The sequence below is a fragment of the Maylandia zebra genome, linkage group LG7 (assembly GCF_041146795.1).
Source record: "Maylandia zebra isolate NMK-2024a linkage group LG7, Mzebra_GT3a, whole genome shotgun sequence".
Lineage (NCBI taxonomy): Eukaryota > Metazoa > Chordata > Actinopteri > Cichliformes > Cichlidae > Maylandia > Maylandia zebra.
The window spans coordinates 51,492,102-51,510,255 of record NC_135173.1 but is presented as its reverse complement, the minus strand read 5'-3'; the positions used below and the strand labels follow the sequence as shown (position 1 = coordinate 51,510,255).

General features: G+C 41.2%; 1 protein-coding gene across 1 annotated transcript; it reads right to left on the bottom strand.

Moving 5' to 3' along the window:
- Positions 1–3,690: 3,690 nt before the first annotated feature.
- ark2ca (arkadia (RNF111) C-terminal like ring finger ubiquitin ligase 2Ca) lies at positions 3,691–17,742 on the bottom strand. Its single transcript, XM_004549746.6, has 8 exons — positions 17,448–17,742; positions 10,433–10,733; positions 10,219–10,344; positions 9,946–10,075; positions 9,757–9,861; positions 9,431–9,526; positions 9,231–9,331; positions 3,691–7,664 (listed from the first exon to the last, which is right to left on the bottom strand). Exons 1-8 carry the CDS (start codon positions 17,506–17,508, stop codon positions 7,547–7,549), a joined length of 1,038 nt encoding a protein of 345 aa, XP_004549803.1. The 5' UTR covers positions 17,509–17,742; the 3' UTR covers positions 3,691–7,546.
- Positions 17,743–18,154: the final 412 nt, after the last annotated feature.

Here is an 18,154-nt window from a genome sequence, read left to right as displayed (position 1 = left end):
ATACACTCATTGGGCACTTCATTAGTTATACTTTGCTATTACAGTCGTCTCCTTTTGCCTTCAGAGCTGCCTTAAACACAGCAAACAAAATGCTGGAAATATTCCTCAGAGATTTTGATCCATATTGACCTGATTGCATTACACAGTTGTTGCAAATATTCAGTTCCACAAACTTGCAAAGATGCTATATTGGACTGAGATCCGGTGACTGTGGAGACAATTTATGTGCAGTGAATTCATTCAACAAATCAAGAAACCAGTTTGAGTTGATTTGAGCTTTGTGACCTGTCGCACTATCATGCTGGAAGGAGACTGGTACACTGTGGTCATAAAGGGATGGGCACGGTCAGCATCAATACTCAGGTAGGCTGTGGTGTTAAAATGATGCTCAGTTGATACTGAGGGTCCCAACATGTGCCAAGAAAATCTCCTCCACACTATTACACCATCACCAGTATCAGCCTGAATCACTGATACAACGCAGGATAGATCCATGCTTTCATGTTGTTTACACAAAATTCTGACCCTAGCATCTGAATTTCTGCAGCAAAAACTGAGTCTCAACAGACCAGGCAATGATTTTCCAATCTTCTGTTGTTCAGTTTTGATGATCCTATGCAAATTGTGGAGAATGATATTTAGACATTACATTAAACAGGTAAATAAATGACTCAAATGGGACATTCAAATATGTCAAAGTGATCGTTAAGAAGTAATTGTGTATGAATTTTATATTTATAACTTTTTCCTTGGCCCAAAACAATTGTTTTAATGTCTAGTCAACAATACAGGGACACACAGAGATTCCATGATTTCTTCGGGTTTTTGAATTACAATCTAACCGCTACATGTCAGTAGATTGCAGAAATCAGTCAACTGAGTTCTTTTGTCCCTGATTCAAGTGTATAATCCTAGATACGGTGGCCAAAGGAAAAACATGTTGTAGTCAGTCAAGAGAGACCATAAACATTAAATTTAGACTGTTCCCCATGGTGACATGGTCAGTCGGCAAGTTTCTATTAATGTTTGGACCAGATCCGGAAAGAGTTTTTCCCTATTTGTGAAAAGCTGTCAGTCTTCTGTTTTCCTTAGCTGTCAATGCCCAGTAAGAAGCACCTATCTCTATTTTCAAGTCCAATATGTGTCACTGAGTCAGAGAAGCTCATGTCTGAACAATGACAGCCATACTAAGGTGAGTTGTTGAGGACATACAGAACATTAGGCGGCACTATAGTTTTTGCTGCTGGTAGCCTCTGTTAGCTTCTGTGAAACAGTCTTTGAAGTGGATGTAGCTTTGCTGAACTCTGACGCTCTGAGTGAATAACCTCTTATAAGGTGTGAGAATGTAATCAAGTGTGAATTTTTAGGATTTTTAGGAATTTTAGGATACTTTAGCCTAACGTTAGCTAGCATAATGTTAGCTTAAAACCAGCTGCTGTTGTTGTTAGCTTTTGTCAGCTAGCTGGAGATAGACAGATAACAGTCTAATCTTCTGACAATAAGTAACTGGAATAATATTAGGAATAAATGAGGATGTTTATACACATTTTTGTGTTTTAGAGTCCTGACTTCAGTTCAGCAGATAAGACTTGAGGTGAGGAGGAAGAGGATGACTTTATATCCAGATGCTGTTGCCTCTTTTCTTTGTGTTTTCACTTCTTTGGTAAAGGAGATCCCATCAAAGCTGACATGTGGGTGATCTCTAGCCACATACGTAAAACGCTATAAATTTATAAGTACAATATCTTTTTTTTTTTCTCTATAAAACAACCTGATGACCTGACTTCACCTTTAACCAGTGTTGGGTAAGTTACTTTAAAATAGTAACTTAGTTACATTACTAGTTACTTCTCTCAAAAGTAACTCAGTTACTTCAAGTTACTCGTTACTTTCAAAGTAACTAGTTACTAGGGAAAGTAACTTTGGTTTTACTCAGAATTCTCTTGTTAATGTGTTGCTTCCATAACTTTGCCAGTCTTCTAGCTTGCTTACTTGCCACAAGTGCACTGTGCCACCTACCAATAGAAAGAAAAAGATAATGTGCATATTTCCACGAGAGAAATCCCACGCCTGGACCGTCATTGACTGCTGCCATGATTCTAGCCTACGTCACAGTGTCATCTGCGCCTTTTACATCCAACACAAAAACTGCAGTCGTGGTGCTTTCGATTGTACTCAGAACTCGGAAATTCTGCCTTCCGAATAGGAAGATGTAGGCAACACCAGACTGCAGATGAGCTGCATACAGAGCTGGACTGGGACAAAAAAATCATCCCGGGCATTTTGACTAGAGACTGGCCCACCATTATAGGGAAAATCATAAAGCCTTTGAATGAAAACAAACACTGTTGTGACAGTGATGTACACTGTTTTGATGGTATATATGCATCAATCTATCAATCGTTTGTTGTAAGATTCAGATAATTCTTTTTTAAAAGCTAGACATTTTAAATGAGAATAAGAAAGAAAAGTATTTCTTTGTGCCCCCCTTTCCCTGTTAATGCCCTACCTGCCCCCCTGGCAACACTTTGCTAGACCCGCCCCTGCACAGTTACCAGCTGTCAGCTACTTAGAAAAGGATCCTGGTGTTATTTGTCTCTCAGAAACAGTTCATAACTTCAACTCATTCATGTCACCTAAAAGGTAAACCTGTTTCTCCATCACCTGTTCAGCTCTGATGATCCAGTAAGGACATCTCCTGGTTTCATCTTCATGTTTCCCTCTCACCACATAACCAAACCATATCATGACCAGCAGCTTTTTTGCAGCTGTGGCTCCAGCAAACATCAGCTGATACTAGAAATTAATATTAAATAAATTCTAACAACAGCTGATCAAGCTTAAACGTGCTGCTGTTGTTTAGCGCGACATCCGCTGGTTTCCTCTTTCTGCGCAAAGTGGGCGATAAACACACAAGAGAGAAAAGCCGATCAGCTGATCACTGATCAGTTTTCATGATTGAAGTAGAAACGGGAGAGGGAGGGGGGAGAATGAGAGAAGAGGCAGCTGTGCAACGTAAAGACACAGAGTAACTCCAGCTTTGTGCCTTTTTCATTGTAGCTGAATTACGGGACAAACTGTTCCTTTTCACCTCAATAAGAAACGCGTAATATTTTCTCTGAATACCAGACGGGACGGTTGGCAACTCTAATAACTTATGAACAAAATAAAGTTAAACATCATTAACTTCATAGCACCCACCCAGCTGTATAGAAACTCCGTCACGCTAGCTAGCACGCAGTACGGAAAAAGTCAGAATAACGAAAATAAACTCCACCTAAACTTGGTTCATATCTGACCCAGAGAGACTGCAGGTCATAACTTCTTACCTGAAGGTCAGTTCACACTTGGACCGGCGGCCGCCTCGGGTCTCTTTTCCTTCTGCGTCCCTTTTCCTTCATCCACCTGCTGGCCTCCACCACTTGCTAATGTTACTGAATCTGTGGAAGCTCCGCGATAGCCACCACACGAAGTAACGAGTAACGACCCTATCTAAATCCCAGTAACGAGTAACGCGTTCCTGATTTTGGCATAATAACTAGTTACCGTGCTCGTTACCACAATAATAACGTAGTTACTGTAACGCGTTACTTAATAACGCGTTAGTCCCAACACTGCCTTTAACTAAGGATGAAGTACAAAACTGCTGCATTTTGAGGGGTTAAAAAAAAAGACAAAAGAAAAAATAGGTTCACTTCCATTTTACCAAGTTTATTACAAAAAGAGCACATATAAAAGGATAATATACAAGCCATGAAATAAAATTAAAATTAAAAACAGAACAGTTTGGGTTTAGCAATGCAACCTTTGAGATCATTATCATCATTATTAGTAGTAGTAATAATAAATAAAGTACAAAATTCCACCAAATGTAAATCTAACATTTACCCATAACAGGCTCATCCACTTCATCATCAACACGCTCAAAACCATTTTAATGCGCTATTGCTTTAATATTAATGATAAATAGTTCTATTTTCAGATAAAATATCCTATTTTGAAAAAACATTGCGCAGTCACAGCTAAACAGCAGGTTTTCATACAAGGATGGCGGCAGCCCTTTCACTGGCACTTTTTGGGATAGTTTCTCTTCACTTGTTGGTTTTTGTCAGATTCAAGCAGCAACAAAATTTATAATTTTTTTTCTGTTATATTCTTTGTATATATTTTCACCATATACTATGAAACCATTGCGACTACACTGAAACCTGAGAAAACATGCATTTGTTTTTTGTTCTTTAGAAAAGGTTGTGCTTTAAATCCTTGCCTTCCTTTTTTAGACTGTGAAAGCAAACAGAGAGAGAGTCGGAGAGGAGGGACGGACGGTAAAATCAAACGGAGACGGAAAGAAGAGGAGAAAACAGAATGGAGAAGTACATCGAAAGGACCGCTGTAAAGCCCACGGTGAAACATGCCTCTTTATAGTCAGAGCTATTTCCACAGCAATGCAGTGCTTCGGTACTACAAACCGGCAGCTAGTTTTTGGACAGCTTGACTTGGATTGATTGATTATAATGGCTTTAGTCAAATGTTGTCTCAGCTCCTTCGTTTTCCATTCACTTAATTAACTAAGCAACCAGTAAGGCATGGTGGATGGACTGATTGTTGTTCATGGTTTCCGTTATATGGAAATATCCCCTAACACTTAAAGCGAGGCACTTGTTATGCTTAAATCTACAAAGCATTTCGGGGAAAAAAACAACAACATAAGAAACCAACGAACAGAGAAACACTAGAGAGATGACAACTGAAGAGATAACACAAAGAGTTAAAACAAAGGAACATGTTTCATTAAGACCCTTAGTGCATTGTGTGAGAAGCAGAGCATAAAAAAATAAAAGCCAGTTCATTTAAATAATCTAAAATATTTTTTTTGCCAGTGAGAGGGTTCCCATTTTAAACAAGTTAGTGCAAAAGAAAGAAAAAAAAAAAAGAAAAAAATTGTCACAAACCAAAACCAATTCACTTGCAGTTTGTTCACTACATCACAGCATGGGGGATTGGAGAGATTGCATTGAATGGAATGTAACCAAGATCCACAGCACCACATGAAAGAGAAAAAGAGACATAGAAGACAGGAAGAGAGAGAGAGAAAGAGAGAGAACGGGCTCAGTAGCTCAGCCTTGGTCAGTAAACGCACAGCCAGCTTGTGGAGATCAAACAGCAAAACTTTTTTTCCTCTTTTTTTTTACTTTTAGTGTTCCGAAAAAGTACAACTGCATGCAAAGCATTCCCATTTAAAACAATGCAACCAAAAAACATGAGGTATCCATTTTTTAATAGCCTTTTCATGTTATATTTGTAAATAAATAAATTATGATTCAGTCAACCCAACTCCAGAAAAAGAAAAAAAAAACTATATAAAATTAAATACATACCCACAGTATCTACAGTTAGTAATAAATTATGATTGTTAAATACTTAAGGCATCTCAACTGACAACACCCTGTGTAAACTATGACAACTTTCATCACGGATGACTCCACTACAGGAGGAGGCAGTGTCAACACTGGCAGTGCACAAGACAGGAAGAAGTAAGCCTTGTTAATTGAGTCTCTGGGCCAAGTGTTACCCTTGTTATATGCTATCACAGTGCAGAGAGGACAATGAGGGTCCTAAAGGCGTCCTGTAACACACGCGCACACACACAAACACACACAGCTCTGTGGAACTGAAGTGACAAGCTGACACAAAGGGTAAAAAAAAAAGAGAGAAGAAATGGTGATGGAGAGAGTGTGTGTTTTAACAGCCTGAATGCTTTCCTGCTGTCCTGTCGTCTCGTGTCTGTGTGCACTGTGAGAGGGAGGCTGCCTCCGTCGCACCACGTTTCTACATGTTCTAGCAAATACAGCATAGCAACCAGCATAGCAACCACGAGGGGAGGTCTGTCACACAAATATAACACAAGATCAATACGCAAGCTCCTCTCCCAGCTCAAAACACTGCATGAATCCGTACCTATATATAAACCAAACGCGATGCCGAGGAGAAACTTTTGTTGCTATAACTATCGTCACATGTGCTTGTTCTTTAGGCAATAAGGTAAACATCAAAAAACAGGATCCCAAGGTCGCCACCAAAGGGAACCGGATGACACGCGCTACAAGTCAGGGGAGCAAACCACTGACTTTTTAAAAATTATTATTATTATTATTAATATTTGTTAGTGTTCAGAAGATAGTCACAGCTCAGATTAACTAAGTCATGCACAGGCGTCTCTGTACCTTTTAAAAGTGAAGAAACGCTACCACAGCCAACAGCCCCAAACCCAAAAAATGAAACATGCAATCTTCCTTTTTTGTTTTTTAGTGTGCACTGTTCTGCCACTGGCCTAGTGCCAGATGGAAATGCAGGTACAAGGGCAGCTAAATCCTCCCACCTCGCTCTGCAGTGCATGATAGCGTCTGTTGTTCATCCCTTTTCAGGTTTTTTTGTGTTTTTTCTTTTTGTTTCTTTTGGTTTTGTGTTGTATAAGCACTCCAGTTGCCGTGTTCTTCACCTAACACGTTTGTGTGAGACGCAGTCTCTTGAAGTGACACATGGCATGGGCAGTGGACATAAAACCTGTGCGGAGATTCAAGCTACACTGTGACATAATGCATTTTGGTGAAAACACTATTATTTTTTGTCTTCTTCTTCTTTTTCAATTTCAAACACAAAAACATCGCAGTCACTGGGTTTTCCCTGACAGTGAATGAGACCTAATCACATCACACCATCTGCACATGACACCAGCCCAAGGTAAACGCACAACTGTACTGCGAAATGTCAAAAGCTGCATGAGAGAATTAAAACACCCAGCTAGCTGGTGCTTGGCCTCGAGGAGGTCGCACCAGATCTCACTTATTGGTTACTGCTACTCTACTACGACCACAAATGATCTTTAGGTAAACATGGCATCAGAGCATTTAGATTCTGTTAAGCTTTCTTGCGTGGCAGAATATTCATTTTGATTGTGTTTAAAAAGAGAGAAATATATATTTGTGTGCGTGTGTGTGTGTGTGTGTGTGTGTGTGTGTGTGTGTGTGTGTGTGTGTGTGTGTAAAAAGAGAGCAAGAGAGAGAGATTGAAGAGAAGAGAGAAAAGTAGCCAGCTAGGTCTGGGGTTATGTGTTTTCTAGTCTCAGGACATTAAGTCATGGCTTTGAGGACATGCTACACAGCCCCAGGCTACCTACAGTACAACACCACAACAGCAACAACAACCCCACGTAAGACCAGCAAGCTACAAGTAAACCCTGTGTATATGAGTATGTGTTTGTTAGTGTGTCTTTTGCTTCCAGAGGGATGTGCTTCTATATAAAGAGAGTCCTTTGCGGCCTCTCCGTGCAGTTAGTTTTCCTGGCTTGGCTCAGTAAAGCGTGACTCAGAAGGGTGGTGATGTCACATGAAGTCTGGAGACATTTGGCAAAGCACCCGACGGGAAGGAGGAGGTCGAGGGAGGTGGGGTGGGGTAGGGTAAGGTGGGGGAGGCTGGCGAGCCGGGGGTGGAAGAAAGCAAGAATCGCACCACGAGGGCGACTGAATCACGAGAGTGTCGAATCTCATCAGCTGTCGGGGTTCAGCTGTGTTTCGATGTCAACTCGACAGATTGGACACTTTCTGCTGGTGGCCAGCCATTGGTCCACGCAGCCCTGGTGGAAGAGGTGCATGCAGGGCAGCCTCCTGCAGGATAGGAAGAGAGACAAACTTTAGGGTCAGTGTGGATTCACATGACTGTGTGTTACTTTTCCAGTGCATACAGTTGTGAGCTTAAAAAGACCCTCGGGGAGTTAATTCTGTTCATTCAGGCATGTAGAGACAACTTTTGTTGTTGAGTAGTCAGTCCCAAATGCCTCTCAGACAGCTGAGACTCTTATGTTGCAAACCGATCCTCTCGCCTCACCCAGGGGGACAGTTCTTGTTACCTAAAAATTCCCTCCCAACCACTGTTTCAAATGCATGTGCGTAATGGAACAGAACATTTTAGGGATTATAATTCCAGCATTTGAAAAGCAGGTTGTTGCCATGCTTCTGCCTCTGCATAGAGGCTACTTTTGGCAGCACCATTTTCACAAGGGGTCACTGCAGCAGGTAGTTCTGCATGTTTGATCAGTTTTATGGTGGATGCCTTTCCTGATGCAACACTAAAGGGGATTTTTGTCTCCGTGTGAAAATACAACTATCAAAAAAAAAAATGTAACTAAATTTTGGTATGTGGGTGGCTTGAGATTGGACTATTTCTTAGCCATGATCAGCAGCTTCCTAGAGTCTCAGCTATTTGTCTGGCAACAGCTCATAGCAGAGGCTCATTTATGCACACATGTGGTACAGGACTGGAAAGATTCTCATGAATGATTTGCTCAGAAGGTCAGCAGAAACACAATGGGAAGAAGTAAATACTTGGTATTTGTCAGAAATTCTTACATTATATTACATAGACAGTGGATGAAATGATGATTTGAAATGACTGCATTTCATGAAATGACTGATATTGGATTTATTATATTTACTTTTACAGGCCCATGCTCATGTTCTGACTATTAGTCCTTTATTGCCAGGAAGCCTGATGACATTATATCACATATACCATAGTTTTTAAGTATCAATTAGATGTTGCTGTCCTTGAATCAAAATAATATACATTTTAAGGTGTTATAGCTCTGTAAAAGCTAAAAAATAGTCCACTTTAGCTTGTTGGTAGGTGGTTAAGTAGCATCAGGGACCTAAGATGTACCTGTGTGCAACGTTTGGCTGCTGTGCTACAGACTGCACAGGAGGAGTTTGCAGACAATACACAGAGATGTGGTGTATCATATCATGATTATCAGTAAACCTGACAATAAGTCAGGTAAAGTGATATTTATTATAAAGTGGAAAACAAAAATCAGACAAAAATGTTAGAAGGCAACGCTGATAATGGTAATGGTACAGTAATTCCTGTAGTCGTGCCTCTTTTATCTCTTGCAATTGCTTGATGTCTCACTCAGGCAATTAGCTTATCAGTCTTTCAATGATGTCATATTGTCTACGATAATAGAAAAGGAAGTCCGGCTTCCATCTCGTCTTCCCCATCAGTCCCTGCTGTCTAGACCCATCCTGCAATGCATCTCTGAGCTAAGCTCATCATCTGCAGTCTGCAGCATCATGTTTCCCATCAAATCAATTTGGTATAGATTTTCCCATTTAACTCACTCAGAATAAGTGCACTTCTCTTTTTTATGATTTCTGGGTCTACAAAGTAATTATTACCTGACATCTTCTCCGTCCTCCAGCATGGACAAACATATGGTACATTTTTCATCAACATCTGTTTCCTCCTCCTCCCCAATCTTCAACTGCAGGGGCTTTCTCTGTTCGTGGGTCACATTACAGAGAGACAGAAATGTAGGGTCAAAAAAAAGGGGGGAAAAAAGCAAACGTTCAACAGATTTTTGTCTCATCTGCCATACCTTCTTGTATTTGTGTGGAAAAGTAAATCTCTCTATGGTTGTCTGAACAGCTCCTCTGCTAACGCTCCCCAGTCGATCCTCCAGCTGCAGCAGCTCCTGCAGGAACAGCCCAGTTAATAAAATGAACCAGAATGCTAAAAAGAGAAAAAGCTACTACATGGACAACAAATGGTTTGGTTCACTGCTGTTTTCATGGTCAGGAAAGAATGAAAAAAATCTGCGTATGAAGCTCATACTGATTAAAAGCTAGAGAACAGTTAGTACATATAACTTAAAGTGACACCGTGGGAAGGTGCAGAGTTTGATAGATGGACAGTCAGATTTACCTCATAGCTTTCTCGCACAGCAGTGGCGTGCCTCGAAGGATTTAAACTTTGCAGCGCCAACAGGTGAAGCTGGGGGTATGGGTAGTTTCTGATTTCATGCACAACCTACAACAAAATCCTTCATTATATTACAGCAGGAATATAGACTATCAAGCTATCCAAGGCCACCTGAGGAAGTGACCAACATACCACTTGTGCAGAGGATGTGTTCCTGGGAAAGTGATGCATTCGAGGGGAGGCCAGGTAATGCTGATAGTGCTGCGGAAGCTGCTGGAGCTGGTACTGATGGTGAGGGAGGCCAGCATCTACGCTGAGATCCCTGCAGAAAGAGAGGAACGTGGCTAAATTAACATAGCCCATGCCAGGCAATGTGGCAGACAGACAGATGGGTGGAAAGATAAAAAAAGACGGGATCATTTCTCAACTCTGCAGGATTCTCGTTAATCCCCAACGGTGACTCACCAGTCGGTGCCTTCGGCCAGGTACCGCGGTTGTTGTGTCATTGGCTGAGGAACATGGAGGGGCGGGGAGTACTCGTAGCCCGAACGCAGTCTGTGAGGGTTCAGGGGAATACGCTCCTGGGCTCTTCTGTAATTAGATAGAGATTTGATTTAAAAATATCTCGGTTTTTTGTTTGTTTTTTTAGTTGTGTTTGTATGGATGCAAGGGTCACTACCTGGAGTGTGGGAGGATCCTGCGATGCTGCGCTTCGAGGAGCTGCTGCTGGATGAGGTATTGCTGGTGTAAGGCCTGAGGTAGGAATGAAGGCCCCGGCACATCCTGAAACTGAGGGGGTCCGGGCAGGGCAGTGAGGGGTGGATGGTGCGTCGGGGGCAGGTGGGTGGCCAGGCCTGTCTGCGGGGGCTGGCTGGCATGTCCTAGAGGAAACTCAGCTGAGATGGGCGCCTGGGGAGCACCCAGGTGAAAGTGTCGGCAGGAGGTAGCATGGCTGTGTTGATGCCTGGTGAAGTGCGCTCCTATTGGGAATAAATGCGAGGGATCAAAACGGAGCTGCGATCACTTTCACTGAAACTTACACGACAAGGAGACGAACCAACAGCACTTTCGCACACACTCGTAAAAAAGACACAAACACATTTAAAAACCAACCACGCAGAGAGGAACATGACACAGGAAGAGACAAGACAGACAAAACAGCAGATGGACGACGCAGACATGGAGAACCCTGTGGAGCACCAACTAAACCCACAGACGGATTTCACTCAATGGTCTGCGTCTCCACTTGCCATGTGCAGCCAACAGGAAAGACGCATCCTCACTAACTGGGGGTCTAGGGTATTTCCAAAACGAATCCCAGCAAAACCAATAGTTTCAAACTCTGTTATTTTTATTGCGTTTGCTGTTTGAAGGAACATATTAAACTGAGGCTTTCTCAACAAAAGAGTCAGATAACAGTAATGCACCATAGCCATCAAGAAAGTCTGAAAAGTTTATGGGCTTTCATTTTTGTCTTCTCTCCACCCTTCCTATTAAGCAGAGAAGATGGGAGGTTGTGTGCTAGTCCCACTGAGTCACCTTGGTGTTGCACTTGCACAAAACAATCAATACAAATTACTCAGAGCTCACAGAAATGAATGCTGGAAGCAAGCTGAGAGTATTACTCCTTTAACTTCCAATTAAAGCTTCTCTAAATTTCCTCTGGAGAGGAAAGCAGACAGCGGGGTCTGGAGGACAGTGTATACGTAAATATGTCAGTATTGTGTCTTTGCATGTCCCGTGAATAAGAACTGCCCATTTAAACTGTTTACTCATAATCTTTCAAACAATAACATGAAGCCACATTGTAGATTTGGCTCTTTGTCTATGACATACTTAATATTTCCTGACAAGTTTAATTAACAGTAGCTGGTTCACTGAGTTGAGATCTAATTTAAAATTTAACAAGTGTGTAACATTTCTCAACGGCAGAAAAGGAAATATTGCTTTTACTTCACTGTTTTTTTAAGACGTAGCAAATCAATTAAGGAGAGTTAGATGTGCAGGGAAGTGGTTATGATTTGATAAAGTTCTGTGCAGATGAAACAAACACATTTCCCAAAATGCTCTGTTTTTTGTTGCTGAAACGACATATTTCTCTGGCTTTGCTTTGTTGGATATAGCCTCGGGACATGGAAAGCCAGTGAACCCAGAGAGCCACGGGCAAAGAGAAAAACAGCATTTGGCTGAGGAAGTAGAGCAGAAATGGCAGACTGGTGGCTTGGATTGGTTAAAGGCTGTGCATCAGTTTTGCATGAAGCCTGTGACCCGGCAAAGCTGGACTGTTGTGTGGAGTTCAGGGTAAATATCAGATTATTTGTGTCTGGGAGCTTTTCACAGCATGAACTGCTGGCATTAATATTTGACGTACTGCAGAGCTGCCAGCAGCAGCAGCCCTGATGTTTCCACTGTTACATCTGAGGCTTTGTCTTTGACTCACAGACAGAAACACACACACACACACACACACACACCCTTCCACCTATCCTCTCCCCTCAGCTGCTGCACAGGCGGCCCCTCCCCCACAGCATGGCTGCAGCATGGTGTCCCACAGTGAGTGACAGCCAGCAAGCCCCACCCACCTGCGACTGCAGCAGTCTGACATGGAACCTCAACTCTTTTCTTTCTCTCTCCCTCCACTCCTCCTGAAGTCACTGCAGCTTTACATCACACCTCCTCTCTAACACACTCCTGTCCTCTGCCTGTCTCACTGGTCTCCCATTAGGCAGAAACCATCCCCACACCTGCTGAGGTCGCCAATTATAACACTCACCATCAGAAGGTGAGGATTAATGAGGCAAAATCAGTGCATGTGTTGTACAGCTGCACTTGGTGAAGAAAAAAAAATCCAGCATAACATGCACATGCTTGGAAAACCATTGTGCTGACCTTGCTTTTCGTGGTTTTGTATCAGTGCAGCCGCACATGCAGTGCAGCTGCTGGAATATTTAGAAGTCAGCTGCAGAGCACACATGGCTGTGCCTCGGACACACCTTTAGCCTTTTTCAGACACTGCGCGCAGATGTAAGGTTCACGCAGCTGAGTCAAGTGTTAAAATGGAAGAAAAGCGTCCCACTTGGACACTTTTCAAAGAAGCATCTAATGCCACATTTAAAGAGAAACACAACAGATGTCTAAAAAACTGAAGATTTGATGAAAATGAAAAGTCATTACACAGCTGGCTGATGTGCATAGCCAGCATGTAAAGAGAAATGAGTTACTACTAACAACAAAAATGTGACTTCTTTTATTTCATTTGCACTCATTACTCAGAGTTTAACACATTATCTGTGCTTGAGAAACAACGTTAGCCTAACTGGGTTTAGTTATGCTGCTGTCACCAGCTAGAAAGGCAACATGAATATAAATGTGTCATGGTCCGTTGTGTTAATAAAGAAAAACACCAGCTGAGGACCTGACAGCATACCACAGAGACACGAGTTTAAATACAGGCTGAGCAGCCACCATTTAATTATTGAACCTCTGTATTGTCTTTGCGGTACCCATTTGGAGACTGCAAAAAGGAATAGCTAGACATTTAGGACTGTCTACTTGTTCACTTTGTGCTGGAGGTCAAGTCTATATTGCTCTTATAGCTGAGTACTGATGTTAAAGGCTAGAGCCAGGAGGCAGCAAACTCAATATGTAGGCAAAACTCACCAATTAATAGGTAGTCATTATCTCTTATCTAGTGGATAGTACTTTTACACTTTTCAGTTAAAACATGTCGATGAATGATTGACAGATGTGCTGGAAGGTAGTTTTTGTCTTTGTAAGACAAAGCCACTTGGTGGCTTTTGTTCAAGGCATCTTGCTAAGGTACAAGGTAAGGTAGCAGTACTGATTTTGTGAAAAAAATGACTATCCTATTTTTCTTTCCTGTTTTTGTTTTTGTTGTTGTGTTTTATATACACTCAGTTTGAATTGTAAGCTATACTTTTTAGGACAGGGGCCAAAAAGATGGGAAAACCCAGCTAGTAAAATGCCTGAAACCTCTTCTAAAAAACAGTATTGATTCCAATTGGGTAAACTGAAAATAGATCAATTTTGTAATTGGGTTTAAAAAGAGAGTCTTTTAGATGCAACTATGTTGAGCGTTTCACCAGTGGGTTTTTTTTTTTTTTCAAAGTAAAACACAATCTCCATAATCTTCCACTATCACTGGGTTATATAATCACCAGTTCAGTGTTGTTTAAAAGATTAAGGGAATTCTAAGAATTCTCTGTATTCAGGGGGGAAAGCTGAAAACCAACACTGAACGGCAGTGCTCTTCAGCGCCATTTCAGTTCTGTGGTGGAAATCTGTGAAGTGGACTAAACAACTTCTCAAAACCACTGTGAAAAACAAACAAATTATACATAAATAGAATTCAGAAGAATGGCACCATTCCTGATGATATGCACATACATTAGTGAGCAATATTATGAGTAACTTCACAAATCTTGATGATGCTTTCACAAATCTGTGAAATCGCCATTAATGCTGAACAATTTGATATGTACAGGTATCGGATCAGATGACTTCTTTTTTGGAAAGCCTTTGCTTTTTTTTCAGCAAGACCGTGCAAAACAACATTCCTCACGAATTACAGCAGTATGGCTCTGTACAGAGTGAGTCCAGGGGCTAAACAGGTCAGAGCCATCACCCAGTATCAACATTCTAGATAATGCGAACCAAAGATAAATAAATAACATGTATATAACAAAGGGGGCTCTGAAGTGTTGAGCTGCTGAAATCTTACATGAAAACATGTTTCTTTCAAATCTACAGCAACCGGTCTGCCATAGTTTCCAAGCCCTTGAAGAGTGTTGTTAGAAGAGCTGATGCAACTCTGTGGTAAACATGCCCCTGTCGCAACTTATTTGAAAGATTTTGCTGGCATCAAATTCAAAACAAGAACTTATGTTTTCCATAAAGAAAAGGAAAAAGGCCTGAATAATCCTTAAATTCTATTTTGTGCTTCATTAATTCACTTTTATTTTATTTTTTAAATATAGGGTTTAACGTGCTTGCAAATTATATTGTTTTATTTTCATTTTATATAGCATGCCAGCTTTTTTTAAATTTTTTATTATTAAACACTTGTATTTTTATTTACTATTTAACTCCTTTTGAGTGTTTTTTTGCAATATACTTCTATTAACTATATTTAAAAATATATATATTACACATACCATGATTTCACCCATATTGCTCACAATGTTAACACCAATGATTGGCTGTGAGAGAGGCTGTGTTTTGGTCTATAGATAGTGTATGGATTTGGACGGAATGACAGCCTGTATGTAACAGGAAATGTCAGTGTCGAGGTTTCAATATCAAACATGCCTTTGCATTTTAAAAATGGAAAGAAAATGTGCTTGCCCCTACTCCAAAGTAAGCAGTGTGGCAACCTGAAGAAACTCTGTCAAAGACAGCTGAGAAATGAGAGCACATATAGAGTGAGGGGACCGTCTCAGTGACAGCACAGTGTGGAGGGAGGAGGGGGAGGAACACATGGAAATCAGCAAAAAGCACACTGAAGGTTAGGAAGAAAACTACAGTCTTTATTGGAAAAATATTAGTATGTGTGGCACTGTGTGATAATAGTAATAATAAGAGTAAGAGACTCTACATAAGCATAATAAGCATAATAATAATAATCCCATGCAAATAAAGACCAAAGGCAAGGCCTGACCATGCTCTCTGTAGGGTTAACAGAACAGAAGCAGCATCCAATGAGTAGATGTGTATGCTTACAGCACATTTCAGTACAGCAGGGACATCTCTTCACAAAGATTACATTGGAATCTGCTGTTCAATGTGGAAAAACAAAAGTATAAAATGACCATGCATTAGGATCTAATACAAGAACATAAGGCAGAAAAACCACAACCAAAGAATAAAAAAGACATTTTGATTCTAAAAAAGGAGATCTACAGCAGTGCAGGATATACACATCCCTGTAAAATGGATAGCATTCTGGAGGTGCTGGAGGTAAGATTTGAGAGGGAGTGGTAGTGGTGGTGGGGCGCTGCAAAAATGGCAAAATGGGTTTAGATTCACATCTCTCCAATTTATTGTGAAGTCCGCTCAGCTAGCAGGGACAAATGCTTTGACACATGGATAGGATTATGACCAGCAACCATTAACAGGTGCAGTGGACCTTCAAATGTGGGGAAAAAAAACATAACGTCGCCAAAAACAAAATGACTTAAGCGCTGCATGCCAATTAGTGATTATCAGGATAACAAGATTATTAGTAATAGCAATTGTAAAGTGCTCCTTTGACAACAAAAAGACGGTACAATGCACCTTTGTGAGGAGAGTAATCAACGAGTTCGATCAAGCCTGGCTGTAATCGAATCGGGGAGGGGAGGATCAAAATGTATCCACTTTACAGAAATTTACAGCAGAATGTAGTCTATCCACACTGAATGGGAGAATCACAATGACAGTCTGTAGTAAAGTCTAACGCTACAATGGGTTATTCACTAAAGAGCAACATGACAGTTTAAATTAAGACAAACTGTTTTCTACAGAGAGTGTTATTCTTTAGTCTGTTACACAGAAGGATACGGTATGAGTGGGAACTCTGTTTTAATGCCAATGTCGTCTTCAGATGGAAAGAGGAAATGAGGAAGAAGGGGTTCACAATACAGCTAGATGCAGAGAACAGGCAGAGGCTACGGCAGACAGCAGCAGATGATCGTTAGCTACACAATGGAGGGGGACAAAGGTCTGAGAAATGCGGAATGTAGAGCCAGCCTCGATACTATGGAACAGGAAAAAAGAACACAAATAAAAGCACAATGAAATCATTGGTGCTACTGCATGTAGTTTTAACAATGCACGACAAATTACTATTATTATTACATAATCAACACAGAGAGCCCTGCTGCAGTGGAGGATGATGTTATTGTTGTTATGCCCTATTAAACGGATTTTATGCTGTTTCACTACTGGAGCACCTGCAGCGAAATTTGCAGGGAATTTTTTTTATTATTATTTTTATTAGAGGTTTGACGGGGACATGCTCCAAAAATGTTAAAGCCTATCCGCATTAAAAACCAGTCATATGCTTATACTAATTTACACCGATTAGCCTAATGCTGTCTTTCAGTGGAAGAACCATCCAGTTAAAGTAACTCGCAGAAATGAGATTTTTTTAAAGGATGCACTTTGGATTCAGAGGTCTACCCTAGCTTGGCTAAATTCATAATTTAAGAAACCCCTGTGGAGGTTGTAAGCTAAATAAAGCTGGGCTGGTATTAATCTGCCGTTGTTGTCCGGGCTGTAGTAGCTAGCGGCGACGGCACACACATAAACAAGGCGAAGGGATAAATAGATAAACCAGACAGAAGCGCGCTAGCCGCCGAGGGTAAAAAAGAAAAAAATGAAAAGGGGAAAAGAAAAGCTGCCGCTTGACAGCTGAAGTCCTTTTAGTGCGGTTTACAGGCCCGAAACACAACGTCTTCGTCGGCATTTGAGGGCTCACGTCTTCGGTCGCTTCATTAGCGGTCTCGGTTCGGCTACAGCTAGCAAGAAGGCTAATATAATTTCGGTATCGCTCGCTGTTACGTTGGCTCGCTTTTAGCTAGCAGGTGTCAGCTCTGTTTACATCATCTGTGGATATTTAAGACAAGTAATGAAGAAGTATTATTTCGGGGTTAGCGTTAGAAAAAAAAAAAGAGAGAACATAAAGCTCCTCATACCTCTGTTTCTAACTGAGCCGAAGACGGGGAGAACCAGATATCCGACATGCACTAAAACCATCCTGGGTCCTTCTTTGTTTTGTGCGCAGCCAGTAAGACAGATGGTCCATGGAAATGATCCTCTTCAGTCACCAGCACATTCAAACAGACTGCGCTGCCTGCACACACACACAGACCCCTGTAGCCAATCAGTGGAGCCTTCCGAGCAGGACCCTCCGGATTTGACAGCGGGATCCGCCAATAGGATCAGTTCCTGGGCGGAGATATCCTTCCCATCCGCACGCACAGTGCGGGGTACTTTCGTGGCTGGAACATTTAGATCTGATGGTACCTTATGGCTATAGTTTATCACGGAGCCTGAAATAAACGGAACTTTACCTCACCAGGCTTTACTCAAGTATTTTTTTATGAAAGTTTTGACTTCTGCTTCACTGCATTTATTTGACAGCTTTGGTGACTAATTGCAAATATTTTTCTATTTTGGTCTTCCTTGCCCCCCTCTCCCCTTTTAAAATAGGTTCAAGTTTTCATTACACTATGTTTTCGTTACACTTTTAAAATTGATGTGATACTACAGATAAATACTATACTGGCACAGTTAACAACACCAGTATTACCCAATATATGTATAAATTACAAAAACAGCAGCTGTATCCACAACAATAGTAATCAGCAGTTGCCCCAACTTGTCCCGATTATGCCTTTAT